At 46.7% G+C, this 27,990-nt stretch overlaps 2 protein-coding genes and 1 long non-coding RNA gene across 4 annotated transcripts; 1 reads left to right on the forward strand and 2 right to left on the reverse strand.

Moving 5' to 3' along the window:
- The first annotated feature begins 357 nt into the window (after positions 1-357).
- On the forward strand, positions 358-27,811 carry LOC6524400 (interference hedgehog). 2 transcript variants are annotated; one of them, XM_015190195.2, is made up of 10 exons: positions 358-524; positions 1,041-1,128; positions 15,043-15,140; positions 19,730-20,971; positions 21,043-21,214; positions 24,317-25,021; positions 25,083-25,265; positions 25,344-25,510; positions 25,764-26,090; positions 26,372-27,811. In XM_015190195.2, exons 4-10 carry the CDS (start codon positions 19,748-19,750, stop codon positions 26,903-26,905), a joined length of 3,312 nt encoding a protein of 1,103 aa, XP_015045681.1. In that variant the 5' UTR covers positions 358-524; positions 1,041-1,128; positions 15,043-15,140; positions 19,730-19,747; the 3' UTR covers positions 26,906-27,811. The 2 variants fall into 2 exon arrangements, with proteins under 2 accessions (XP_015045681.1, XP_015045682.1); XM_015190196.2 differs by lacking the exon at positions 25,764-26,090 and having other exon boundaries at positions 360-524.
- Positions 4,785-5,373, reverse strand: LOC120322424. The gene is made up of 2 exons (XR_005562224.2): positions 5,214-5,373; positions 4,785-5,139 (listed from the first exon to the last, which is right to left on the reverse strand). It is a non-coding gene; the product is annotated as an uncharacterized LOC120322424 (long non-coding RNA).
- Positions 21,305-23,915, reverse strand: LOC6524401 (regulatory protein zeste). The gene is made up of 3 exons (XM_002100223.3): positions 23,204-23,915; positions 22,560-23,110; positions 21,305-22,488 (listed from the first exon to the last, which is right to left on the reverse strand). The coding sequence occupies exons 1-3, from the start codon at positions 23,569-23,571 to the stop codon at positions 21,674-21,676; spliced, it is 1,734 nt and encodes a 577-aa protein (XP_002100259.3). The 5' UTR covers positions 23,572-23,915; the 3' UTR covers positions 21,305-21,673.
- Positions 27,812-27,990: the final 179 nt, after the last annotated feature.

The raw sequence follows: 27,990 nt of genomic DNA on the forward strand, positions 1-27,990 counted from the left end.
CAAGTACAGTTCATAGATCATCATTCATACACTCATACATACATCAAAGATCATCTTCATCACAACTGAGGAGTTCGCAGGAGAAAGGTATTTATGCTCACAACAACTTGTTTAAATTGCATTACAATATACCACCAAGAAAGTATTCTTAAAACACCCATTAGTTTTGACTTTAGTTAATGTTCTTGCAATAATTAATTTGTTATATCAAACTAACTGTTGCAACTATTTGACACCTGATTTCGCTTTAAAGAGTGTCCCTCTTCCGCTCTCCCGCTCTCTCGCTCTCCGACTCTCGCTCTCTCTGCATCCGCAGTCGGCTTTCTCGCCGTTGCCTTCGCCTTCGCCACGGCAGTTCAGCTCACTTCGCTTCGCGCCGCCGAGCAAGCAAGACGTGTGTGCGGAGAAAGAGTGCTGTGGCTGCGAGAAAATATAACAGAGATATATTTTGAGCTCCCGGCGCCCGCGTCGTGCTTAATAACCATTATTTGTTTACCTTTTTTTTTTGGTTGTTTTAAATCCCTGTGAGTGCTGCCCTTCCAAGTGCATTCAAAAATTAGGAAGTGCAAAGAAAGAGTGAGAGCGAGAGAAAGAGCAAGAGCAAGAAAAGTGCGTGTGCCAAGTTTGTTTTTATTTTTATAACGGCAACCGGCTAAAAAGGCAGCGGCGTCGCGTAGGAAACACCTAATAACTGTAAATTATGCCCTGGCGCAACATCAACACTTGCCGAATGTCCGTCGAGAAGTGATCTCCATATCCCCTCCCCCTCTAAATATCGAGTGTCCTACATAAGAGCCACGGAATTCAATTCACTTTAAGCCGATGCCAATCGCCGTATTCCCGAGTGTGTGTGTGTGTGCGTGTGTTCGAAAGGCTTTGAAAATGCCATAACATTTTAATGGGTTTTCTGTTATTTGGACTGCCTTTCCTCTCGGCTCTTATTGTTCTTTTACTGCTTGCTTCTTGTGTGATGGGAAAATCGCAAGAATGCCTCTCGTCCAGTGATCAAAATCTAATCAAAATATTTACCGTTCGTTTAGCGTGCGACAAGTGGCGGAGTTTTGCGTTTGTGGATTTGGATAGAGGATTTAGCTTTAGCTGCCCTTCGAGGTTCACCAGCCAACACAGGTGAGTTTTTCAACGGTAAATGGGCAATGGCCAATGGCTCGAAAGTAGTTCATCTGGTCAGTGCAGTCCGTAAATGTCGGTAAATCAGAGAAACCCCCACCCCGGAATTACCACTGCCATATCGATCGATTCCAGTTGACAAGTTTTTCGCGATGGCCATGCGGCCATGTCCTTTTTTGGCCAACAGGCGATGGCCAATTGCCAATTGCCGTTACTCTTATGTGTCAGCGGTCCCCCCCAACAAAGTAAGAAAATAACAAAATCACAAAATAACAACAAGTGTTGCACATCAAATCAAGCGCGCGTACATAAACCAGAAAAGTGCATAACCAAACCTGTCATCTGAGGTGGCAGGGGTCCGAAGACCATCCTTCATTCATTCCCCTTTTTGCTCGCTGATAACATTAATGAACTGTCTATGTGCCGTGCACCAGAATAGAATCCCAAGTTAGGTGGGTCGGGGGAGGGGAGAGGTTGCACAACTACAGTGGGCTCTCTGTAAAAATGCAATTCTTATGCCGAACTATTCTTACTATCCATCTATCCATGGTCTATTGTCCTCTTAAATGCTCTGAATTATAAGAAGTCTTTTGGTTGCATAAACACCACGTAACCACCAGTTGCTGTTTAGAGTTTTTTTTGCTAAGAAGTGCGTCTTAGCCAAGTCCACCTGTAGCTTGAGCACGCACATTTCGGTTGCCATTGGCAAGAGGCGAGCGAGCGGAATGCAACAGGCAGCTGGTCGCAGAACAAGATCATCTGGGAGAAGAGAGATACTCGTACATAGATGCATTCAGGGAACCGGACACTTGGCCAAAACCAATACCAAAACCAAACCAAAAGCAAAGCCAATACCAATGCCAAAACCTGAAACTGGAGAGCATTCCCATTCCCGTTCCCATTTTCCTGCCCGTCCGTTCCCGCTAACAATAAATCAAAGGGCCGGGGAAAAAGCCCAACAATAAAAATCAAGCCAAGTGTCGTCGTCTCATTCTGCAGGCCAAAAAAGGGATGTTAAGGCCAAAGAAGGCAAGGGAAGGGAATGGAAGGCCACAGAGAATGGAAATGGTCAGAGAGCCTTTGTCTCGTTGTTGATGGGATTTCATTATTACTTTCGATTGTGGCCCATTGAGACACAGTTCTTTTGCTCCGTCTTGTTCATCGTCGAAAATGCAGACAAACAAAAAGGTCTCTCGGTCCAAACAAAAATAAACACGCCGTGCAGCATCATCACCATCATCGCCGTCATCGTTCCCATTCCCATTCCCAGTTCCAGTCCCAATCTTATAGCATCCACGTCGTCATCTTCCTGGGCTCCTTGGCTGCTGCAACTCTAATCGCATAAGCAGATAGACCCGGCAAAGCGACAGGGCCACACTGAAAGAAGGTAGAAAATAAATAAAGCGATAAATGGAAAATAAATTTAAAAAAATTGATTTTCAAGTGGCTCAGCAAACGAAACCCCCGCCTCTCAAATAAAAAAAGCAGGCATCTATCTATTCGATGTGGGGTCCAGTCCAACAGACGAGTCTGGCGAGCTACCGATCCGAAACCTGGCCAAGTCTAGTCAGATCTAGCCAGGTCCTTTTCACGGGGGAATCGGGCTGTAATGAATCAATGGAAAATGGCTTAGCATAAAAAGGGATAATTGGATTGGGCAGTAAAAAATCTTGATCTTGCAATCATCCGAATCCCATCGAACAGCCCACCAACAGGCAAGCGACTCAGAGGCAGAGGATTGGATTATTTCTATTCCGCAAATGAAGAGTTTTACTAATTACTCATCACTCATTACTCATACGCATAGTTGCAATGATCTCAGGCCTAATTTCGCATTCTCTGCGCTCGAATTTCATGGCCAAAACGATCGCGATCGATTCTCACACCCCATTAGTGCTGATCCACTGATCCAGTTTCCATCCACACATCCATCCCACATTCAACATTCAACATAGAACATGCAACCAACCTCACAGAATCTCACATAATGAGGAGAACAGAATGCTCCCAGTGCATTCGCCACAAAATTAGACATTGACACCTTTTCCCCTTTGGGATTCCGATTTCGTTTTCGATTGGGATGCCGAAACGGATTTGGTGGGTTTGGGTTCCGTAAAAACGGCGCATAAAAATTATTTCACGCCACACCGAAAATGGGCCCCCAAGAAATTATGATTAATGCTGAAAACATAAATTGGATTTGATTTCTGTTTGTTTGCCGCTTTCTTGCAGCTTTGTCTCGCTTTTTCTCGCTCTTTTTTCGGTGTTGTGTTGTGTTTTTGTGTCTTTGGGATTTTTTATTTTTTATTCGTTGGTGTTGGATGCGGTGTTCATGGATACCTTTGCCCCACCACCCCCCTCTTTTTTTTTTTGCTAGGTAGCCGCCGCCTGTTCATTAGCACAGACTAATCATTGGAGCACAAGAGGCTGCCGTGGGGCAGGAGGCAAAAAAAGATCGAGAAAGGTGGCAATCAACGTGAATGAATGAATGGCTGAACACTCGTCTCGACTTTGAATCTTGTGAATGAGCCTGAGACGAGGAGACGGCAACGGCATGAATGGGAGGTTTTTTCGGTCTTTAGTCTTCGGTTTTCGTTCGGGCTAAAATGGGCTATGGCTATGGCTATGGTTTCTCTCTGCCTCTTTTTTGTGATCTTCGCTCTCCCCCAACGGAAGTGTAATTGCAGGCTGATTTGGCCCGGGATTCCGATTCGGATTGGGATTGGGAGTCATCTTAGCCCCTTTTCATCTTGGCTCTTTTTATGCGGCGCCTTTGCATCACTGGGTAAATTAGCCCCGAAGAAGACAAATGAGGGCAATGAAGAGTACCAGTACCAGTACCAGAAGCACCACTTAAACAGGCAGCAGCGGTGGGGGTAGCTCAAAACGGAAGCGCATTACAGGCCGCCAACGTAATGTGATCACATATGTTCTTGTGAATGATGCCACTCCCACAGATCACCGATCACAGATCACAGATCCCGGATCCCGAAATGCTGTCTTCAATGCAGTGAGGTGCAGTCAGTGAGTGCCAGGCACGTAGATCTTCTGCTTATCGCACTAAATACATCTGGCTGGGATTTTGACCACATCAATTGCTCTGCTTTTGCGGTTTGATAGGAATGTGTACGCTACCTGGTCTGCTTTGGTAGCATAAATGTTTGTGTGAAAGATCCTACCAAATACAAGTTACAACGGCGACATGAAAGTTGGCTAGAAAAGTTATGGACGATATGGACTGTGGACTGCATCCAATCAGCTTGTGGCGGCGAACAGTATCACCAGCAATCCAGAACCAACCGCAGTAGTTTGAACAGCGACAAAGACGGTAGTGCATAAACAAATGTTTCCCCCGCCCCGCCCCCTCAAGCGGAGAACTTCTTATCAGCGGTGACATCGGCGTTCCGTGACAATGAGAACGGCAAGAACGTTGGAGCTGATCTGGGAAGAAAGACGGAGACAGCAGACTGACAGAGACAGACAGAGACAGACTGAGATGGACTGAGACAGACAGGAAGTGGGCTATTTGCACTCCAATCCCAAAACAAGTCATAATTTTCGACAATGGGCCGCAGACGACACTACGGTTACGTGGAATTCGGCTACCACCGCCATTTCCTCCTTTATCTCATGTTCTCCGCCCTCAGGAGTTTTGATAAAGTGGCTCGTCGGCGGGACGAGAGACATTTAATAAGCGACAATTTAGCGCTGAAGTCTGTAGTCTGAAGTCTGATGTCTGACATTGACACAGGTAGAGAGAATCGCAGAGTAACAATGCCCAGGTAGGTAGCCACCTCCCCTTATTCTTCGTTCCTTCGTTGTGCCCAGTGATTCAGGAACTCCGGCAAGTGTGCTCCGAGAAAAAACCTGCGAGGGATGTGCGGATGTTGATATCTTCGCCGGTGATCGGCTGGAATGAGTCGTCGTCATCATCGTCGTCGTTTTCTGGCCTATAAAACCGATTTTAAACGGTTCACTTCAGATCGCCAGGGGACGACTGACAACGAAAATCTAGGAATATCGGATTAGGGAATATGGTGAATAAATTGTGAATGTGCTGAAGAGATAAAAGAATGCTTACGTACAAACTAAAAAATTTTCGGTATTTTTGAATTGTAATTGTTACATTTCTAGCCTGCTCCATAGACATTATATATATATTACAAAACCTTGCGATTGGAACGCTTTCGGTTGATCATTGAACCTGTATGACTCCATGAAGCCAAAACTGTGTTTGATGGATTAGAGCAACGTTTTCCCCTCTTTTCCTGCGCACACCTGCTTCAAGCAGTTTTTAATTAGAGCCCTCTGCAGCGAAAGGGAGAGGGGGGGGGGGTATGTTGGAGTCTTTGGATGGGATAGGCTTGGGGCCACAATGATGTATTCATTTCCCACCAGCCAACAGCGCCGTGAAAATATTGAGTAATCGAACTGCTTCGATTTCCGACTAACTAGCCATCAAAGCATCAAAGCACTTCTATTCTCAGGGTCAGGAGCCGCCCAAGGAGGGAGGGGGGTTAGTGGGGCCATGGCTCAGCATGTAGTTGTCGGCATTAGGTGGGGAATGAAAGGGGTCGATCGCCAGCTGTGAATGGGGTTCGGATCAGAGCATTTGTGAACTCAATTAAAATAGCAGACGATCGGTATTTCAACCGCTACCCCCTGATTCTTTTTTTGTTTCTTTTTCGATCTCGATCTCGGGGGATCCATGCAAATGCTGAAAACCGAGATTCCATCGCCGATTCGAACTTTGCACGTCGCGCAGCTCCCTGGCATGTGGTAATTAAACCTGCGTGGAAACAGGAAAACGAAACGAAATAAACATACCAGAGTGAGCAGTAAGATGAAGAGTATGAGACCGCGAATGAATAGACAGACATTCCTCGGCCACCGTGGGGCAATTAGAAAATGAGTTCGAAGCCAAGTCAGCGAACGCCAGCGTTCCATTCCGAGATCCAAGTTCCAAGATCCAAGATCCGAGTTTTGTGATCCAAGATCGGCGCTCCATTCGCAGGCCAAGCCTCAAGTCATAGATCAGCGTTCATGATAAGCCAGATGTGGAAATAAGTTAAGGCTCTCGAGACGCCATATGCGAACTGTGCGAACCATCTGATACCTACGAAGGCAGCTTTCCACCACCTCGGGTGCTTAGGATAATGAGTACTTGGGGATACTTGTTAAATATGTCGATAATGGGTCATCATCATTCATGAAGATCATAGGCGTATTCAAAAGTTTTAGGCAGCGTCATAACCAGGGCCAGTAATGCCCACTAACCTTCGTCTTTACTCCAAGTTTTGCCATTAAAACTGTAGGGCTGACCTGACTACCTTGCCTAAAAATAAGTTGATTGAAGTCTCAGCAGAGGCCTTGGGAAAGTCCATTTCTAATAGAGGGTCATATGTTCCTAGGCACTAAAAGGATGTAACTAATGTTAAGCCTTAAGACCTTCGATCAAGTTCGGCATACCCTTCGGCCTATCAAACGCACAGGGTACTACGTTTGCTGCTGCGTGAGTAGAAAGCAAGCTGTGTGAGGACGGGGGAGAGGGGAGGGAGATTGCTCCAGCCTGGTATTTTCTTGTCTTTCTCTCGGTTTTCTTTTCTTTCATTTGATTTGATTTTTTGAAAGTCTTGCACCGGTTTAGAGAAGTGATTAGCAAAAGACCGAATGTGTTGGCAAAATGTGTAACAGTAACAGTAACTCCGCTAACGATAACGGTACCGATATACACATTTAACCCCCCGAGCTTAACCTTTTGCACCCATTCCGAGAGTAGAAGCTCCAACAACAACACGCTCCAAAGGGGGAGCCCCCGAGCTAATAATGTCGTTCGCCCGAAGTCCATGTCCATTTCTCTGCTCCCCATTTTCCCTAATTGGAGGATCAATTTGCTCACTCAATCGAAACGAAATGGGTGAAGTGGATGTGGATGAAGTGGGTGATGGTGTGGTGGGAAGTGGTGGGGAGTGAGCTAATTTGGCATCTGCAATGTGCATTAAACCGTGAACCCTGAACTACGACGATTCCGGCCAGCTGCTCCATCGGCTTCATCTGCACAAAGCGCAGTTGCGCTGCCCTGCCACTAGCACGTTCATTCATGGAAATCGGGAAAATGGTAGCAGAGTTTTTGGAAGAGGCTTAAACGGATTTCATTCATAAACAGACGCCGCACAAAGTTCAAAACCCGGCTGAGGGGAATGGGGGGGTTAAAGGGGTCTTGTCGCCCACGTTGGAAAACCTGGTAAAGCAGGGGGAGGGGGGTCTTGAACTAGCTACCTGGCAACAAGAGGTAAAAGGAAGAGGCAGAAACTCCGAATGCGAATGGGAATTATACAGCAGACACAGCAGTCAAATGCCAATCGACTAGAGGTCTTGGCAATGGATTCAGAATCAAGAGTAAGCAACAGTTCACCATAGCCAAGTTCAACCGTGGGCCAGGAGAAGAAAGGTAGGCGTGCAGACAGAGATGCGGGGAGAAGGAGAAATGGGCTCCAAACAGTGGCTGCTGCATCCGCATTTGCATAAGGGCCAGACAGAGCGAGAGGCACAGAGATACAGATAGAGATAGAGAGACGACCCACGGTCACGTTTGTCATTTTTCCCCCTCTTTCGGTTTTGGTAGTTTGTCCCTGGTCTTTGGTTCACCTTGAAGCGCATACCAACGTTGAAGAAGCCGCAGAAGAGGAGGAGAAGGAGGAGGTAGAGCAGGAGGTGCGGGTCCAGCCCCAAGGTAACCTTTTCATCGATTGTGTCTCTGTTTAAATCCCCTGCCTCCACCGAGTTCTTTCTTCCCGTCTCGTTTCACTGGAAATCCGAACTGCATTCCAAGGCATCGCTTACCGCGATCATTGGGCATCAGAAGTTGCCAAAGCCCCCACTTCCCCGAACTCCCTTCCCCAGCTAATTGTTTCCGACTTTTGGCCAGGTACCACACTTCTCCCCACTGCTCCCTCTTCTGCCATTGGCATCACCTCGTTTCAGGCAGGGGAAACATTTTGTCCAACGGGTTTGCGAATGGACACTGGATAGGATTCCATTTAAGCCACATAAAAACCCATTTCCGGACATCGAACAAGTTCAAGGCGAATTTGACCAATTAATAGAAGTCGCCCCACACATACAAAATATTAAAAGAAACATAACTTAACAAAGCACACGCTTATCTGAATCAATATTTAATTGGTGAACAACACAGACGGGAGTTGAAGAGCTCACAGTCATGTTCCAAGTGCCAGCAATGTTTGGCAGCAATAAATAATAACACAGCATTGAATAAATGATAAACAAAACTAAAAGGGTAGCAACAACTGAATAACTGAAAGGACAGCATTGTACCCAAAATGGGCGAATCAAGCTGATGAAAGAAAAAATCCGGAGCATTCAACCCCAAAGAGTGAGAATTCCTGTTTGTACTTTAAAATTATACATACTTCTTTCCGCCGTACGCTTAGTTATTTTTGTTTTACCTCCTCGTTGTTACGTGATAAAAAGATTGTTGTCCATTGATTCCGGGGCCTGATAAGAAATCCCTTGGACCCTGCGGCTTACTTGGGCGAGGGAGAGTGGAAGATTGGGGGCCTAAAAACACACACACGTACTTACGTACGTCCGTACGCCTGTCCGTCCGTTTGAGTAAATAGGCGAAACAAATAAAAACGAAAATTAAATTGGGGTTTATTGCATTTCATGTGAAAAGCAAACCAAACAGAAGAAGCTGAAAACTAACCCAAAAACGATCCACGCAGTACAGTAAAGTACAGAGTACAGTACACACAGTACAGTAGAGTACGGCCCGTCCCCGAACTTGTGCGTCAAATCAAAAGCGCCCAACAATGTTCCATCAACAATCATTTAATCATTCCATCATTCAATCAAGCAGTTGGGCCACAAATGTGGGCCACTCCAGGGCGCCGATCAATCGCCGAAAACCCCTTCTTCTAGCACTCGTACCCCTTTAACGCACCGCTAAGCTGCGTTTGCTTCAATTAAATGCCAAAATGCCAATTAATTAAAAGCCCATAACGGTAGGCAGACCGCCAGAGCGACAGTCCCCACTCGAGCGACGCCACTGCCACTGCCGGTTGATCTAAATTACAAATTTGTCGTACCCGAAAATAGATAATATGATCTAATAAAACTGAAAGAGCGGTCGCACAACAATAAAAAAGAGCGATACAAAGGCGGAGCCGCCTTAGGTGGGCTGGGGGTGGGGGGTGTTGCTGGGGCTGGGTGAGCGGGGTCCATAGATGGGCGGTCTCAAATGTATTAAATGTATCACATGTGATGCGATTGTGAAGTGATGTAGATTCAACATTGTAGAATCCGAATCTATTTGCTTGCTCCCCATTCCCTTCCACCGATTTCGTAACCCTGCTCTTCTTCCGTTCCGCTTTGTTCTCCTCCTCCTCCTCCTTCGTCTTTCTCTTCCCCACTTTCTGCGTGTGTTATTTCTGTCTGCCACGCCCCATTGCGCCTACGTGCCTGAATTTCTGCATCAATTGCATTTTTCATGGGAAACCAACTCGAGACAGAAAGGAAATCTTCACTTCTTATTGCCATTGCAACTCGCGCACCACGTTGATATACTAATACCATACCATCTTGAAGGCGGAAACATTGCAACATTCTGACTATATTGGCATTTTCCATCTATTATTAAGTGGGGCTTTATTATTCGTAAAATATCACAACTTTGTCAACTTTGTTGCCTCCCAAAATACCACTTAATCATTTACCCCCACCCCCCCGGTAATTTAATGTAAGACTTTTTGGAAGTGATCATTAATGCGACAAAAAGCAGCTAAGCAAAAGCAACAAAGCAAGAGTGGCAAAGCAAAAGCACAAGCAATAATGACGCGTGCTTAATTGCATAATTAATTTGCATCTCTTTTTTCGTTGATTGCACGTTTTGTTTATTTTTTGGCCAGACCAATTGAGTTGTTGTGATCTCCAAGCTTATTTTGCCAGCATAAATTTTCGACTGGCCATCGATGACGAAATCGCCGCCCGAGAAGCTTGGAGTTCAGATTTCAGTTTTTAGATTTCAGATTTCAGTCGCCAATATAATTTGCGACGTCTGCGCAAAGGGAAAAGTGCGCAAAAACTGGAGCCTCGCGCATATCCCGCATATTTGTATGTACGGAATGGAATTGTAAGCCGACACCGCTGCACGTTCCTTCCTTTTTTCCAAGTGAGTGAGTGGGCAGATTCAGACTTCAGTTGCAGTTTTAGTTTCAGTTTCAGTTTTAAGGGGTATGATTCGGGTAATTGGGTTGCAGGCATGCCATGTCGGATTTCCCATATGTGCCTTTTCTCCACAATTCATTCAATAGAGAATAGCGAGTAGAGGGTATCTGCTAGTCGCCGAGTTTGACACTTGACACTTGGTCGGCTTCTTTCCCCGCCCCTTTTGCGCCTCTTGCCGAATCGCGTGCCTTACAGCGAACCCCAAACCTGCCACTCCCAATATATTTCAATATTGCTCGTATCAAGTTTTATGCGCCATGCTTTATTTTCAACATTTATTTTTTTTTTTTGGTAATTTTATTCTCGATTTTCATTGTTGTTTCCTTGTTCTTTTTGACACCGACTATTTATGCATAATTAAAATTAATGAACGTATTAAGGGAGCTTCGGGCGAGGTGAGGGGTCAAGAGCACGGGGGGAAGACCAACGACCAACGGACCAACAATGGGAAGTGGTGACCATTGTCTAACCCGCAGGTAATCGAAGAACTTGGCGCGCGTTTTGAATTACCCCGAACAAAAAAAAAAAGGAGGAACAGGCCAACAAAAAAGTGAGTCGAAAATTGTGACGCAAATTAAGGCGTCCCCAACTGACGAGAGGAGTTGAGTTGGCCCAACCCAGCTTATAAATTATGTGTTTTTAGTTCCTATTCTTATTTACGATAGATAATAGATTTATGCAACTGATGTGAGCTTACTCAGTATTACTATTTTTGCACTCCAAGACTCAAAATCCTTTTAGCTGGCGATCACTGTGCCCGGGAAAGCGAGGAGCAGGCGACAGAAAAAACCCCACAGCCAAGAGGCAGCCAAAAAAAAAAGTGGGGCAGCCAAAGTTTGGATGCCACCCGGCTAGTGGCAAAATGAAAATGGGAAGTGAAGGCGAAAAGCTGCTTGCCTGTATGATCAAAAATTACCATGAGTTACGAGGGAGGGGAAGCTCTACTATATAGGTGTGCTGCTGTGCTGTTGCCTTATTTTCTTCAATTTTCTCATATTTTTTTAAAATTTTTTTTTCGTGCGCCGTTTGGGCGTTTTTGTCGTGCGAAAAAATAGATAATTTTTTATTCGTCTGCCCCACATGCGAGAGACTTGCATTTCCTGTTTGCTGCCAAATTAGTTGATATTTTGCCGCTGATGAATTTCATATTAATTTGCGCAATTTGCCAGCGTTGTTTTCTTCTGTGTGGGCAGAGAGGCCTAAGTGACTTGAGGAGAGACCCATTAGTCGAATGGGTGGAAGGGGGTGAGCAGGCTGGGAATGCGGTGGAAAAACGGGGAAATCTAATCTTTGACCATTAGGGCGCCCACATGTACGCTCAACTGCGATGAAAAGCGCTTGGAAAGCGGTCGCAGAAGCTTGAAATATTAAACTGACTGCGATGCACTGACCAAAAATGCCACCTTATATGCAAGCTACTTAGTATTTAATAAATATAATACATAACAAATGAGGCTGACATGCTTTTGGTTGGATTTTTCTCACTCTGTACGTGTAAAGGAATACTAGAGGAGATCGTTTGGTTTGGTAACCTCAGAGGCCAGCATTTTGGACGGGCTGCAGGTCGACATGAAAATAGAGATGGAAAAGCCCAAAAACAAAAATATCTTAATGACGGGGCAGGAATTTCCCCAAGGGGCGTGGGACAGCTGACGAATGTTTATGATAAATGGCTCGACAGGCTTGTTAGGTGAAAAACCAGAAGACCAGAAGACCAAAAGACCAGAATGCAGACAGCGGACAGCGGACAGAATTGCGCAAAAGCCAAGAAACGAAACGCAAATTGAAATTCCAAGATCAGAATCGAGGCAAAGCTAAAAAAAGAGACAACAAATTATGGCAACGCACAGCCAGGAAACAAAAGCAAAGAGTGAGACGGCGTAAAATTTAATGCAATGAAAATCAAATAAATTGCAGCGAAAAGCCGGGCCCCACCAGCAAAAGCAACAATGACAAAGATAGCAATCACTAAACATGGTGGGCCATAAAAACAAAAAACAACGAGGGCAGCCCAAGACAAGTATTTGAAAAATTTATAATAGGGATGCAAATGAGGGACACCGCGGGACTTTGGGGGCAATCGAAAATGGATAAGACTTGCCATGAGCCAGAAAGCAGGAATGGAAAACCAGGAATGCGACCGCACAGAGCAGGACGGAGAGAGCGAAGGAGAGAGAGAGAGAGAGAGCGAGAGGGAGGGATCGCAAATTGAACGATATTCAAAACTGGACTCGAGCCACCCATTGGAGCCATCTGAAGCCCCAGTTCCCCAGCCCAGATTCCAATCGCTTTTTCTGCCCCTCGGACGTACCCCTCAAATCAGGCAACGCATAAATTTTGAAGCATGCTTTGTAAGCCTGCTCGCCAGACTAGTACCCTGTTTGAGAATATCCAATTCAAAGTTAAAGCTTCAAACCTAAAAAAAGGCTTGGGAATTACTGTTTCTGACCCACTTATAGTGTGCCAAGGGGCGAGAAAACAAAATATAATGCAAATAATAATAAGACTTGGAATTTAATAATGCTCGCAGTAGAGTAGGGTATTCGTATTCGTCTCTTTGCCACCCAAACGTAGCCCTCTTCCTTGCAGACTATCGTTTCTTATTTTTATATGAGTCTCTTTTTCTGCATTTTGCATTTGGCAGAATGGCGCGTATTGCTGTGAAATGTGAATGTGCATGTGGACGTAAATTTAAATGGGAATGTGAATGTCGATGTCGGTGGCGATGGCGAGGCTTTCACCCGCGGAATGCGAGCAGCGGGAAAATTGGCTCAAATGTCGTTCGCTGTAGGGCGGCTAATCGTGGCCAATAATAATAACAAGAGCTGTTGTTGTTGTTGATGGAAAAGGGAGAGAGGGACAAGATACAAGGCAGCCCGGGAAACTGCACAATAATTATGGCAAAAGTAAGAGGCACTGCGGCAGCAGTGGCACATCTGCGAGATACTCGAAACGCCAGTGTCAAGTAAAAAAGCTTTGCTGTCACTTACATTCGCTAGCAGTTGCAACGATTTCTAATTCGCTGACCGACAAAAAGCCGAAAGTGAGTCATCAGCTGCAGCGACATAAGCGACATTAGCAACAGCAGCGACATCAGCAACATCAGCAACATCAGCAACATGCGACAGCCCCACAACAACATGTTGCTGTCTGGCCAAAGTGCCGCCAATTCTGCAAAAAGGCCTTTGCGAAACATGATATTAGCGTCTGTACATCGAGAGTATGAAAACACAGTGAATACCCAGTGAAAAGTGCCAGTTTATTATGGCCATTCATGAAATGGCACGGATTCTATTGTTTCGTCGTCGAATTTTGATTCGAATATTCAAATGGACTGGCCTTTATTAAGTTTTCATTTTAAATATTGAGCGATAAAGTTATTAATTTAATAGCAGCTTATAGCATTTCATGAAATTCACTTTAGTCGGCACGGCACACATAAAATGCCAAATTTATTTATCACGACTCAAACTTGATTCTATTTGCTGCCATTATCGCCTCATGATGACTGACAAGCGCCATAAAGTTATGAAAATATTTATGAAGCAATCCGGAGATCAATCTGGAGATCACCACCTGAAGAAGACCTGCCGTACTATTTCCCCAATTCTTCAATCTGCAAATGGCATTCCATGTTTATTTCTCTGTTTTGTGTCTGTTTTCGTCGTTAATTTCTCACTTGGCTTTTGGGAAAATTGGAAAATATTTATGAAAAATGACAACTGTCACACACCAATACACCAAACACACCACACACACACCAAATACACCAATACAAATGCAACAGACGCTTTTGGGGTGGCGCTCGTTTTATTTTTATTGTTCTCTTTCACATTTTTTTTTGTTTTTACGTTGTTAACTTTTTAGTTTTTTGTCTTTCGTTTTTTTTTGATTTTGGGGCCCTGTTCGACTTGGCGACTTTTCAAAAATTCTAGAAAAATTATGGCCCAACAACTGTGTGTGTAATGTGTGGGCGGGTGGGCGAAGTTCCAGAGAAAAGTGAGAGAATCGCATAAATTTATTAAGAGTATTGGATGGAAATCGAAAGACTTCACCAACACCTCCCCTCGCGCCCCTTCCGTTATTATTTATGTGCTTTTTGGCATAATTTTTAGCCACTCGCTTGGAAATTTGTATTGCCGGGATATTTATGACATCTGCTCGTTTGGGAATTTTCGTTTCTCAGTCGGTAGTCTTAGTTTTATGTCTTTTTAAATGGACAGGCAAACACCAAAGGGGAGTTTTCCTCTTAGCCCCAGGTACGATGGGTATTCAGCGGTAGGAATTAATCTAATCGTTCGGGCCATTTTCGTATCCTAGGATCTATATAATAATGATGTGCTAGTTTTACATATTGGTATCATCAACTAACTTTAGTTTACTTGCATTTTTGAGTTCATGTGATTTCTTTTAAAACAATATGTGTTCCAAAGTTGCTGAGTAACCCCAACATCTTCTAGTGTTCTTCACGCGCACGTGTCAGCTCTTTTTGTACCCATTCACTCTCCCAGTTTTGTGGTTATTTATAGGCTTCGCATTTATTTGCCTGTCGCCAAGCATTTTTGTGCCACTTTAGGCCTCAATTATTTTGAAATTCATTAAAAGTGTCGTCTATTTTCAATATTTATGTGTGTTTTAATTCTACTTTTACCCTCTTATTTGCAGTATGCAGCTCTAAAGCAGCAAAAAGACGCCTGGAAAGAGACAGCTAGAAAGCGAGAAAAAGAGACGAAGGCATAAGCAAGTGACAAAGGGTACAAAAGGTAACTTACTGCTAATCTTAATCCTGACCGCGGCGCCCACGCAATTAGAGAGAAGAATACAAAATATAATCGCATCCCCATTTTGCCCCGGTCCTCGAAACTTTAGTTAGTGGGCGTGCAGCTTCGATTCCGCACCCATATAGCCAAAGCCATAACCCCCACTCCAGTACTGACCTTCAGACTGACTTTCGGTTCTGGCTCATAGCCCATACAATTCGTTTTGGGAGCCCACGCACCTTCTGAAAAATATATATGGTACCCATCGGATGAAAAGGGGTTGTGGGGTTGTCCCCCATCCTATTCCGTCTATACCGTCCTATACCATCTCAACTCAACTGAACTCATCCCATTCCATTCCATCCCAACTCATTCCATTCTATACCACACCATTCCTTTGCTTTGCAAGCCAGAATTGCAAGAGCAACAGGTGGGGCAAGCCTTCATCAGGATCATAATGACCTCGAAGACCATCATGATGCTGATCATGGTGATCATCCTCGTTTTAGCCGCAGTAGAAAATCCTGTTGGCTGTCGGTGGAATGCAGATTTCGAACTCGTTTACATGCGAGTTTCTTCACCTTCTACGCCACCGCCCTGGCGCTTACCGTGCCCTAAAAAAAGGCTATGCACTGAGAGAAAATTTACTTACTAAACAATACAATCATTCCTGTTAATATAGTCGCCTGTAATGTGCACAAAAATGCATTTTTCGCGCTCGAACTCATTCTCCTTAGGTGCCCTTTCTTTAAGGCCCCTCTTTGGGCGCCGCAGCGCTCCTGTTGTCTCTCTCTCTCCGGGTGCGAGTGTATTGGTCTGGATGGATACTGGTGTGTGTGTGGCTCGGCATCTTGTTTTTGGGCTCCGGTTCCGGTCGCGCTTAAAAAAAAAGATTTCAGCTGCTGCTTCTTCTCCGGCTGGCAAAACAGGTTCCATTGCTAAAGAATTTTCGCCGATATCTTCCGCCTGTGTGAGCGTACAGTGGAGACTGCACAGTGAACAGTGGAGTTCTGGAGAAAATTTCCGTCACATAATGGCCAGGCTTCAAATTGAATTAATGTCATGACATGTGATTTTAATAAGCCTTAATAATAATATGATCGGCTTTTCGACAGCAAAGTGGAGTTTAAAATTCACCCAAGATAATACAACGTTAATTATTTGTTAAGCTCAGCAACGTGAAGATGACTTTAAAGGGTGACACTGCGAAAACTACTGTTCCAATAAGTAGACCATAATTTTCTCTTGCGGAATTTAATAACCCGTGATGGGTTTGCCTTAATCATTTGCCACTGTGATTGGGGGTTTTGTAGTTCGTGATTTTTCTATTGCTCCTTTTCTGCCAGCAACTGTTTCTGATGATGGCAAAGATGATGATGAACTGGCTCTCAGGTTTTATTGAACCCGGTCCGGTGTAGCAGTAACCAACCACAAAACAACGACAACTTGTAGCAGGTGTTAGTGTTTTACAAGCTGTTAACTGCCGCGGCTAATGGCCAAGTGCAGCAGGGGATCAGCAGGGGGGAATGGGACGAGGGAAAGGGGTATTTCTTATGACAACAGCACTCATATGGATATGGATAAATTAAACCACCATCGTGGATGTTCCTTCGTTACGCCTCGCACTTATTTAATGAACTTAAACACGGTCTTAGGCCTGAGATCCGAGCTCTGAGAACCGAGACCTGGAGACTTGGAACTTGGGACCCACCCCAGATGTGAAGACCCTCCACTCTTCCGCCACTCAATTCAATTGTCTCAAACCCCGGGCGCCACGCCCAGGCCATTGCTGAATGGGTTTTCTAACAGTTTTATGCTAATTTCTGGCAGGCAAACAAACAGATAGACAGTCACTAAGATAATACACATTGAGAAATCCAATGGAATTCATAATCATAATCTTCCCATATTACAAAACTAGGCAGACAGGCGAACGACTTAATCAGCATTGCTGATTCAGAAGAGATCAGCTTTAGATTAAGACGAGTATGAATATACAAGCATATAAACACTGGCACTGTCTCCAAAGTGCTTGTCATTTCATTTAAGTATAGCAAAATGCTTTTTGGCCATTAGTGAAGGGGAAGAACTTGGCCTATTTGGGGAGTGATAGCCATAAATCATATTGGCAAGGGAGCACATAGTGCTCGTTTTGCGCAGTGTATCGCTGGTGGTCGCTCTCTTGATGAAGACGACGTCGATCAACATATGTATTTATTTGCCATTAATTAATGCCTTTTAATTTGGCATCCCGCTTTGATTTATAACCCTTCTTAGTCGCGCCTTATGATGTCCGTGAATAGAATGAGTCGAGTGAGTCAACAAAAGGAGGCTGTCGTTGTCCGCTGCTAATCAAATTAACTTCTGGCCCGAAAACAAACAACCAATTAATTGTGGTGCCAACAGCTGCAACAACAACAGCAACCCCATCAACAGCAGCAACAACCATAAACAGCGATCCAAGATCATTGGCCATATTTGGTCGGATGGTGAATAATGCACGGCAGCAACATCTGCTTGCGGCAACTAGCAACTAGCAACTCGCAACTAGCGTCTAGCAACAGTTGCCCCCGTTGCAAGTAGCGGCCAGCAGCATGTTGCTGCCGTTTCATAATCCCACTCACTACTATGGCACCATGGCAGTTGGAAGTTCGAACACAATGTTTTTTGTGACCACAAAACAATCGCTTAATTGTTAGCCACATGTGATTTGACTTGCAATTTTCACAGCAGCAACATGTTGCCCATTAAGAGCCAACTAATAGGTGTTTATTGCTACTTGCAGCTAGTTGCAGCTCTGTGGCTGGTGGCCAACACAAATTGCATGTTGTCAATGGAGGCAATCAATGTTTGATTGCAGTGGGTAATAGTTGTAATGGTAACACACAGCAGCGGCATGTTGCTAGCCAAATAACAATGGAAACAACATGTTAGGAACTAGCAACATAAGTAAAATGCCTTATTTAAGCCACAATAGTTGACAGTTAACAGTTAACAGTGGCGGCTATTATACTCGTTCAGATATATACATAGATACGCTGGGCTGAGTAAACACCTAGTAGTTGAATGCATTTAGCATTACTCAAATAATCTATTCTTTCAATTTCCTTATGACGAATGAAAGCCATTCGAATTGCATCTTTTCTTTCTGTGTGGCCCAATGCAGCGCATCTGTCCCAGACTTTTGCGTTCTTCGTTCTGCTGGTTTGTTGACTCTTTTTCCACTTTTTTATGGATTCTTGCAGCGCTTCCCATTCATTTCCTTTGCTTCAGTTTTCAGTCTTTGTGGGTTTTTTTTTTTCGTTTGTAGCTTGTGTTGCTCTTGGGCCAGGAATGCGCATTAATTTCCAACACACGCAACCAGCAAGCAGCAACAGAAACAGCAACAGCAACAAGTGGATGCGGATTGCTGAAGGGGCAGGCACAGAAACCTGCGTCAATTTCGCGCTTTACTTTTGTTGTCAGATGTTTTAAATCAGCGGCGAGCTGGCTTGCGACTCCGTGTTTTGCAGTTGGATTGCTCATGTGTAGGCAGTCCGGTTTGCTCCTTCGGTTAACAAGTGGCCACCACCACCAGCAGCAGCAGCATCTGCAACAGCAACAGCCGCAGCAACAGCAACATCAGGAGCAGAAGAGCAACATCGGCAGCTGCACGCGCCTTCGGACCAATAATGACTATCAAATGGGAGCCGCTTTGCGATTTATGTGCATCAGGAGTTTCCCTGCAGGGACTGCTACACAGGAAACAAATTCCATGTGGTGTGGTGACCAATTTAATGCATTTATGGCCTTCTTAGACTTGCTTGTTAGGCCAACCAAATATTCCCCAAATCAAACTAAATAGTTCAACAAAAATCTCCTGCTCTTTAGGCCTTAAATAGCTGCCTGTTAAACGATGATTCAAGTAATGTAGTCAATGTTAATGCTGCATTAAAATTGCTCTTTTTTTTAACCTGTACAGGATCGCGGGTGCAGGGGGCAGCTGGGGGGAGTAACCGGGGGCAGGACCGAGGTGGATGCCTAACGACAGGGCGGCCGTTTTCCTGGAATTCCGCGCGCGCTTTTGTGTTGTGGCATCGTTTAAATTTCAAATCGAGGGCCCCCAAACTGTCGCAGGCCAGACGCTCGACCAACCCGTTCTGGATCCCCATCCATCCTCCTCCTTTCCGTTCCCGTCCCTCATTTTCCTCCCGTTCAGAGAAACAGGGCAGAGCAGGGCAGTGCAGCTCATAATAATGACACGCCATTAACAATCTGGGTCCGGGACGACGAGTCCTTGGGTGCGCGGAGCTGGAGCTCCAGTTTAAATGGCACATTGCCTGGCCCGACTGCTTCCGTTGCCACGCCCCCTTTTGTGGCAGTTGGGGCAGTAGCTGAAGCAGCAGCAGCCGCAGCAGCCGCAGCAGAGAAAGGAGCAGGTTGAATGGTACAGTAGGGTCCAAGACTCCGAGACTCTCCGTCGCATTCCTCGCCTGTCAAACGGTCAGCGATCTCTCAAGAGTTTATATGATGGGGAACGGGGTGATAGAGTTATAATACTGAGTTAAGTAAAATCTTTCTAACCCTACGAAACTCTTGTCTGTCTATTCCAGAGTGGCATCCGCTTTGCGATGGCTGAATTCAGGCTAGTTTTGGTTATCCTACTGATGACCACTAGCATCTGCACACTTCAAGCCAGCGACAGTAATTCCTCCGTGGCAACCACCTTGGGCGTTCTGTTTGAGAGGGCTCCCGAATCGGCGGTGGCGCCCAAAGGAGATGAGGTGGTCTTCGAGTGCGAGCTGAATCTCAAACCAGATCGCCTGGAGTGGCGATTCAGACGCAGTGATTCCGCGGAACCCTATCGATACCTGAGACCCGCGGCTGGCTACAACGTGACCAGTGGCAGCGATGGTCTTGCCTGGCGACTGCGCATCTATGTGAGTGCCCAAACGGCAGGAGACTACCAGTGTGTGGCTTGGTATGGCCCAGGAGCACTGGCTTCCACGCCAGCCCGCTTGGCCTTGGTCTCGATTGCATTGGACGGAGGCCAGGGATCCATGGCAGCTAGAAGTTCCATACGCTGGAGTGTGGCGCCCAAGAACTGCCTCCTCATACGTTGCGGCAGCGTAGTATCCAATCCGCCGGCTATTTGGAGCTTTTACAGGAACGGAAAGAAGCTACCACAATCGGAACTGCTTGCTGGTGCTGCGGGGGCCTTGGTTTTGGATACGGTCACCGCCAAGGATGCGGGTAACTACTCGTGCGCGGCCACGAACTCCATAACAGGCGATGAACTTAGGCTCCCCCAAACTATCGAATTAAGAGTGGACTACACCGACAGGACGCCGCCGTACTTTTTGCAACGTCCACCCACCGAGTACTCAGCTCGTCCAGGAGAAACGGTGGTGCTCGAGTGTCCTGGCGTGGGATCCCCGCGACCCAGAGTCATTTGGAGTAGTCCCAACGTGGTTGGAATCTACAACAACAGAAGCAACATCTTGCCATACGGCTTGCAAATCACCGATGTGAGGCCCGAGGATCAGGGCTCCTACATCTGCATGCTGGACAATGGCATTGCACCACCCATCGATCACACCATCAAGTTAAGCGTTCTGCAGCGCCCCACAATCCTCAGAGGACCTGCCGGCACTCTGACGAACGAGAGCAACCCTTTGCTACTGGATTGCTCCGCCTCGGGAAATCCCCAACCCGATATCTACTGGCTCATAAACGGGGAGGATGCCACCAAAGATCCGGAGGCCGTGGTGGATAACCGGAGTCTGCAGCTGAAGCGAGTTCAAAAGCGCCACGCTGGCGTGGTTCAGTGCTTCGCCAAGAACATCTTGGGAGAGGTAAGCGAGAGTGGTGCTAGTGGAGTAGCAGATAGGCAGTTCTAATCAACTTTTTTCATAACCCGCTGCAGACAAGCGAGGGAAACATTCTGCGTGTGAATCCCCTGGAAATCACTGGCGAGGATGAGGAACCACTCGGAGGAGTTCCCGTGTGGCCAGTCCATGAATCGAACAGTGGAATGGGTTCTTCGTCAACTCCAGCTGGTGGCTCCAAGAACAAGAATGGCAGGCGAAAGTTTAAAGGTGAGTGCACATCTGAAATATTCAATATTCTCATATATTCGTGAATCTGTGCTCGATTCGATTCGGTTTTCATAAGAAAAAGGTCACAGGTTTTAGTAACATTAGACTTGCCTAAGTTTACATCGTGGAATAACTGGCCACGCCCACTGTATTTTGCGTGTCTGTATAATTGATTGATTGCGATTTACAATTAGTGATGGCTTAGTCGGTAATCCTGGCCAGCGATGGACTAAAGTCGCACCGTTGTCCCCCGCCCCGCGACAACTAGAAAAAAAACCTTAACAAAAAAATGTATGTGGAAAGGGGAATTGGGGGGGATTCGGGTTAGGAGTAGATGCTAGTTGTAGACCTAAGACTAAAGAACTAAAAGCCCCCAGGGTTGAAGCGATCCAAGTAGGTATCCGCGTCCTCCTCATCGTCGTCACCGTCACCGTCGGCGTCGCTAATGTCCTCCAGACCTCATGAATTGGAGCACTTCCGCAGCTGTTCCTCCTCTTTCTGCAGGATGCGTATCTTCATCTTGAGCTCCTCGACTCGAAGTCGATGGACCTCCCTCATGTACTTGAGTTCATCCTGCGCCTTGTTAAGCTCTATGCGCTTGGCCTCCGTGGACAGCTGCTGCTCTTTGCAGCGCAGTTCGGCCTCGCGGATCTTGAAGTAGTTCATTCGCTCTTCGAAGCTGTCCGCAGCGACAGTAGATGAATTGGCGGCTCCGTTTCCTCCCCCTCCGCCAAGGCTGGTATTGTTGATACTCACGGAGGAGGCCGTTGATGTGTTGACCGCCCCTGAGTTCCCAGATGTCGATGATGCAGTGGCTACGGGCACTGGAACTGCCGTGGGCACCGTCGTGGCAGCCGTAACTGTGGGCAGGGCGCTGAAGGTGAACGTGGGCGTGGCGGCTGTTAGTTGCATCTTAACCGCTGCCGCCGCTGCTGCCTGTTGTTGCTGTTGGACGGCAACGGCCGCCTGTTGTTGCTGCTGCTGCTGGTGATGCACTTGGACGGCGGCGGCCAGTTGCTGATGTTGAGCCAGTTGCTGCTGGGCAAGCTGTTGGGCCTGTGCCTGAGCCTGGGCCTGTGCCTGAGCTTGCGCCTGAGCCTGCGCTTGAGCCTGAGCCTGCGCTTGGGCCTGCTGCTGCTGCTGAGCCTGGTACTGGGCCAAAGTGATCTGCTGCGGCTTGATTTCGCTAATGATCTGCTGATTGTAGCCACCGGCGGTGATCGTGGCCATTGGATGCTGTTGCGCCTGGGTGGGTATTGTATGGATCTGGGTGGCTGAACGAACGGAAAAGAACAATTTAGCTTATAAAGAATGGGGATCTTTAAACAAAGGTTTACAATCTCACCGGTAGCTTCTGATGGGTGCTTAATCTGCAATATAATCTCCTCGCGCGGGCGAGCGGTCTTAAAGTGCAGTAGATCATTCAGAGTCAGCTTCTCAGCACTGATCTGGTCCACGTTTATCTGGTGGGTGTTGATCATGGTGGCATTGGCCGCCGCCGCCGCAGCCACTGCCACCGCGTTCACCTGTTGCATCTTCTGCATTTCGGCGGCGGCGGATTGCACTTGAGCCTGAGCCTGGGCCTGGGCTTGAGCTTGAGCTTGAGCCTCCTGCTGCTGCTGCTGCTGCTCCATCGGGTCCTCGTCGATCTCGCTCACATCGTTAGCATCCATCTCGATCTCGTCGAATGTGTCCGCCTGGGGATTGTGCTCGGAGGCATCGGGACTAATCTGGTACTCGGGTTCCACCTTGACGCTGTCGTGCTGCTGGTGATGCTGTTGCTGCTGCTGTTGGGGCACCGCCGATGCGACGGACACGGATACCGAGCTGATCTTGGCGCTACCAGAGCTGAGATTTGAGGAGCTGCCATCCCTGTACGGATACTGTTTGCGGAGTCTAAAAACAAAGAAAAATACGAGTTAGGTGTGTTGCTAGAGCTTGGAGCGGTGGCATTTGTGTGAGCTAATTGTCAACCACTGTGTTCCGCACCTGGAGTTGAGCCAAAATTTCTGAATCTGCTTGATGTTTCGCATGGCGCTCACATGCGGGTGCGAGTTGAAGTCCTTGACGATCTTATCCCATGTTTCGCGGACGGAGTACTTGTTGCGCTGCTTCTTGCGATGCTTGATGTCGATGACCTCCTCGTGTAGATGGAACAGGGAGTACAGGACCTCCTTTTCCTCGGCGGTGAAGCGCGGGGTGAGAGGCAGCTGGTTTTTGGCGGACGAGTTGCCACCGTTGGTCACCACCACTGTGCCACTCCCAGTGGAACTTTGCCCAGCATTGCCGCCGCCATCTGAACCAGCGCCACCGCCACCGCTTCCGCCAGCACCGCCCCCTTCACCCTGCGCCGACATTTGAGTTTGTTTTGAGTTGTTCACTTGAGTTTGAGTTCTTGCTTCTTCTTAGATGTATACACTTATACACACACAGTAGTGGCAGGCACACACACACACAGACGCAGCAGCGCGCGCGCCCGTGTGTTAGTGTGCGTCAGTGTGAGTCTTTTTGGTCGCCGTCTTCGTATTCCTTGCACTTGACATATAGCCGCTAATTCTATATTGCACTTAATTCGGCTCGCGTTTGTTTACATAAATAAATAAAATAGTTAGTCCGATTAACGGGACGCCCGAAAGTCGCCGCTCAATAAATAAATCTCTTACACGCACACATTTTCACTCGAATGTTAGAGCTGGGATCAGCACTCACGATGATATCGATTTTAAAGAGTTGCTATCGATGCCTTGGTTTCGATACTAATCGATATCATGTTTACTGAAAGTAGTGCTCCGTATATCTATTATCGATTATTTTTGTCTACCCATCTTTCAATTTAGGAAGTAAACTTCTGTGTTACTTTTTTTTTTTACAATTTACATTGATTGAACAATGAAAAATGTATTGTTGCATCAATATTTTTGTTTTCACAAGTGTTCTGAAATGAAGTGATCAAATTTTACTCCTTACCATCGATTTCGTATTAAAATGTACATCGATAATCGTTGATCTGGCAACGCCAGAGATTCAAATGCTAAGAATTACAAATAGAAACATGAACAACGTAATTAAGTGAAATAAACGTAATTAAAATGCTTGTTACAGCGAGCATGGTGCCGCCATCGCGACCCAATGTCACCAGGCTGTCGGACGAGTCCGTAATGCTGCGCTGGAGTGTGCCACAAAACTCTGGACTCCAGATCACCTTCTTTAAGGTGCAGTATCGCAAATTGGGCGACGGGAAAAATCGGCGAGAAAACTGGCAGACGACCAGCGACAACATTCCGTACGGAAACGCCCACGCCCACGGATCCGGGCCTGGACTGGGAAACGGTCACTGGCGGGCGCGGAACCGGGACAGGGAGTATGAGATGGGCAATCCGCCCAAGAACTTCACCTCCTCCGTTACGGGACTGACCGCCGGCAAGTACTACCGCTTCCGGATCGTGGCGGTGTACTCCAACAACGACAACAAGGAGGGCAACACCTCGCTCAAGTTCTTCCTGCAGAATGGAACCGCCCAGTCGAATCTGCCAGTGCCAGAACTGCGCATGGTGGAGACCCTCTCCGAGTCGGCCTTGGTGCTCCATTGGTCATCGCCAGATAACGAGGATATAGACGGGTATTATGTCTACTATAGGCCAGCGGACTCAGCAGCGGAATATTTAAAGGCCACGGTGGATGGCGCAAGGAGCAGGAGCTTCAAAATGGACCTTCTTCGTCCAGGAACCGCCTATGAGTTCAAATTGCAATCGTTTAACTCAGACGCAGCCTCTGAATTCAGTGCTATTCGGCAAGCCAGGACCAGAAGTGAGTTCATCCCAGAAATTGTCTATCATAGAAATATGTTGTAACTGTTGTGCCTTTTCAGAAGCCTATGAGCAGCCTGCTTCATCTTCGTCGACGCCAGTGCCAGCTAACAAGACAGTGGACCAGCATCAGAACTCCGTGTATCCAGTGATCGCAGGAGCCGCCGGCGGAGGCATTCTACTGCTCATTGCCTCGTTGGTGGTCTGTCTATGCCTAAGGAGGCGGGAAAACGCACAACCGGAGGGTAAGTGCAGCTTAAAGGAGCGGGATCAGCATCTTATGATATCCACGTACTAATATAACTAAATCTCTACATCCATAGATGAGAACAAACCGCAATTGGAGCACATCCAAGCGGATTTTGTTACCTCCGCCGTTCTGGGAGTTGCTGGTCACCACAAGAGTGGCGATGTGAGGCGCCTCAACGGAGTGATTCCGAGGATGAACATCACGCCCAATCCGCTGGCCCAGGAAACGGCATCCGATAAGGTAAACCACGTACTTCCGGGTCTAAACTCGAGCCCAATTTTCACGCAGCTTCATCCAAAACTTTTCGCTGGTTGGTTGGTCAAAATTCAAATTTAAATTCAAATTCAAACTGAAATTCAAATTGTAAACACCCCTTCGAACGTGGTATCTCTGTCTCGCTTGCCCTCTCTCTCGCTGTCTCTGTCTCTTTCGCTTGGTTACTCTGCCAAATCTCGTCGAGACTCGCCCGCCAATTGAGCGTCCAATGTTCCAGAACCGCAACGTGATGGAGCTGCGTTTCCTGCCGCCGCTGGCGAACGGAAATGGAAATGGGAATGGCAACTGCATTGCCAGGGATCTAGCCCTGGAGCGGCCGAATGCGGAAGAGCAGCAGGATGAGGACGGAAACGAAGACGATAGGGGGCTTCCGGCGGTTGCCTCGTCCTCGTGCGAAACTTTGGAGGCCTGCGACGCTGCCATTAAACTGAATCTCCACCAGAAACCAGGCCAGGAGCAGCTGGATTCTCAGAATGCGGTGCTGGAGGCGCCCAGCAAGCCGCTACCTCCGCTGCCAAAAAAACCAGCAAACGGCGCTGGCCAAGTAAGCCTGCAATTGAAATAAAAAAAACAATAGCACACGGGTTAAAACAATACCAATACCAGAACCAATACTGTATACCAGTTTAGGTCATTACCTTGCTGTTAGTTTGTGCATATACCTCCCATGTGCTATTGCTTTTCCTCCTCCGCAACCAGGAGAAGCCAACCCCCAGCCGATATTGTTTTGTCAACATTGTCATTCATTCTCATTCATGAAGAAACGATTCCCCCAGTTTCCATGCTAATTGTCGTTGCTAATTGTTGTTCCATAATGCTCCACAGAACAACTCGGGCCTGCATCAGAATGGCCTGCACCACGCACAGCCGTACCATCCGCCTGGCACGCCCACCCTAATGCACAAGCGACTGGACTACCACCAGCAGCCGCCGCCGGTGCCTCCACACTCAGCCTACTACCAGCAGGCACCCACGCACCAACCATCGCCGATGATGGAGCGCAGTGTCAGGGGTCACCAGCCAGGTGGCTACCATTTGGAGGAGGGCACACCCACGCCAACCAGGATCCCATCTCTGCGGCGACAGCGCCGCACCTCGGGCAACCAGCAGGTGCACAATAGCCACAGCAATCTCAATATTAGCCTGAGTCATCACAACAACAACAACCTACCGCCGCACCACCAGCATCTGCACCACCATCCCGGCCATCCGGGTGGCCTGGTGGGCATACCCATCGTGCCAGGGAGTCCCAGAGTCCAGAGATCGCCGATGCCGAGCAGGGCGATGATCAAGAGGACGCGACTGGGCAGCCACACGGACAACATCTCGTCGGGCAGTCTGAACAGTATTGAGGTGTGATGGCTCGCCAAAGAGGAGCAGCAGAAGGAGGAGTAATATACCTAAGCCGCAAGCGAAAGTAGTTCCCCAAACGACAGACAGTTTCAAGTAGACTTACGGACCCGCAACTAGATGTGTATTATTGAGGTAATCGTAGACAAGGCCGGCAGAGCAGCTTGATACCCTCGAATATTAGCTTTAAGGCACCAACCAGGCACCCGGTACTGTTTAGTTTTCCAAATACCAATCAATTTGGGCAATCATTAAGCTTAAAACTAGGAAATTTGCCATCTAAAGAAGTTTCTACAGTTCAATATACTCAAATAAGTTTGCGCTAGAACACGAACGAGAAAAGATCTCGTGAAGTAAATGTATTTTGTTTAAGAAGAACGTTTAATTTGGTCTAAACATTCAGACATAATTAATGCAAAAAAAAACAGCTAAGCAGCTAAGTCGTTAAACGCTAATGCTGCTTGACTTTGTTTAAGGTAAAGATTGATTAAAAATATTACAAATATACAAACTTTAGTATAAGTAATTGGTAATGTAACACTTTTCTCGTTGCTGCCGGCCAGATAGTCAGTAGAATTACTAATGTTAAGTTTTTTTTTTTTACCATTCATTTAACTGTTTCGGTTTGCGCATCCCTCGGGGGGCCGAAATTCATCTCGACAGCCCTGTAGAATAGCGTTATTTATTTATTGCCGTGTAGGCGTCAACAACTCGAATTGATTAGTTCAATTAGGAACTAATTTACGTTTAAGTCAAACCAACTATCTAGCATTTTAAGGCACTACCTTTCTAGATGTGACTAATACACAGAACCCAAATGGAAAGCATCCTAAACTATATTTAAGTTCAGAGGCGGCAGTTTTAAACGGATATGCGAGTCTTGAAATTAAAAAGTCTTTAATTTAAACATGTTTACGTTTATTGTGTTTTCATAATGGGAAATTGAAATACTGGGATTTTGCTACTCTTGATTGGTGTTTTAAAAATTCAGCCTTCATCTGGCAACTCTCGGGGAGCTAGTCTGGCAGCCTAGTCATTAGCGTGTGCACCCACCATTCCTAGAGAGTATCTAGCAAAGACACCAACCAGATCTA

Source organism: Drosophila yakuba, chromosome X (genome assembly GCF_016746365.2).
Source record: "Drosophila yakuba strain Tai18E2 chromosome X, Prin_Dyak_Tai18E2_2.1, whole genome shotgun sequence".
Taxonomy (NCBI): domain Eukaryota; kingdom Metazoa; phylum Arthropoda; class Insecta; order Diptera; family Drosophilidae; genus Drosophila; species Drosophila yakuba.

Bases quoted from the DNA above. Each gene is read 5' to 3' on its own strand.
- LOC6524400 (XM_015190195.2), top strand. From the start codon at position 19,748: ATGGCTGAATTCAGGCTAGTTTTGGTTATCCTACTGATGACCACTAGC. The intron at 25,511-25,763 runs GTAAACCACGTA...CCAATGTTCCAG, and splicing joins AGGAAACGGCATCCGATAAG to AACCGCAACGTGATGGAGCT. The intron at 26,091-26,371 runs GTAAGCCTGCAA...AATGCTCCACAG, and splicing joins CAGCAAACGGCGCTGGCCAA to AACAACTCGGGCCTGCATCA.
- LOC6524401 (XM_002100223.3), bottom strand. From the start codon at position 23,571: ATGTCGGCGCAGGGTGAAGGGGGCGGTGCTGGCGGAAGCGGTGGCGGT. The intron at 23,111-23,203 runs GTGCGGAACACA...CTTTGTTTTTAG, and splicing joins AAATTTTGGCTCAACTCCAG to ACTCCGCAAACAGTATCCGT. The intron at 22,489-22,559 runs GTGAGATTGTAA...CCGTTCGTTCAG, and splicing joins GCACCCATCAGAAGCTACCG to CCACCCAGATCCATACAATA.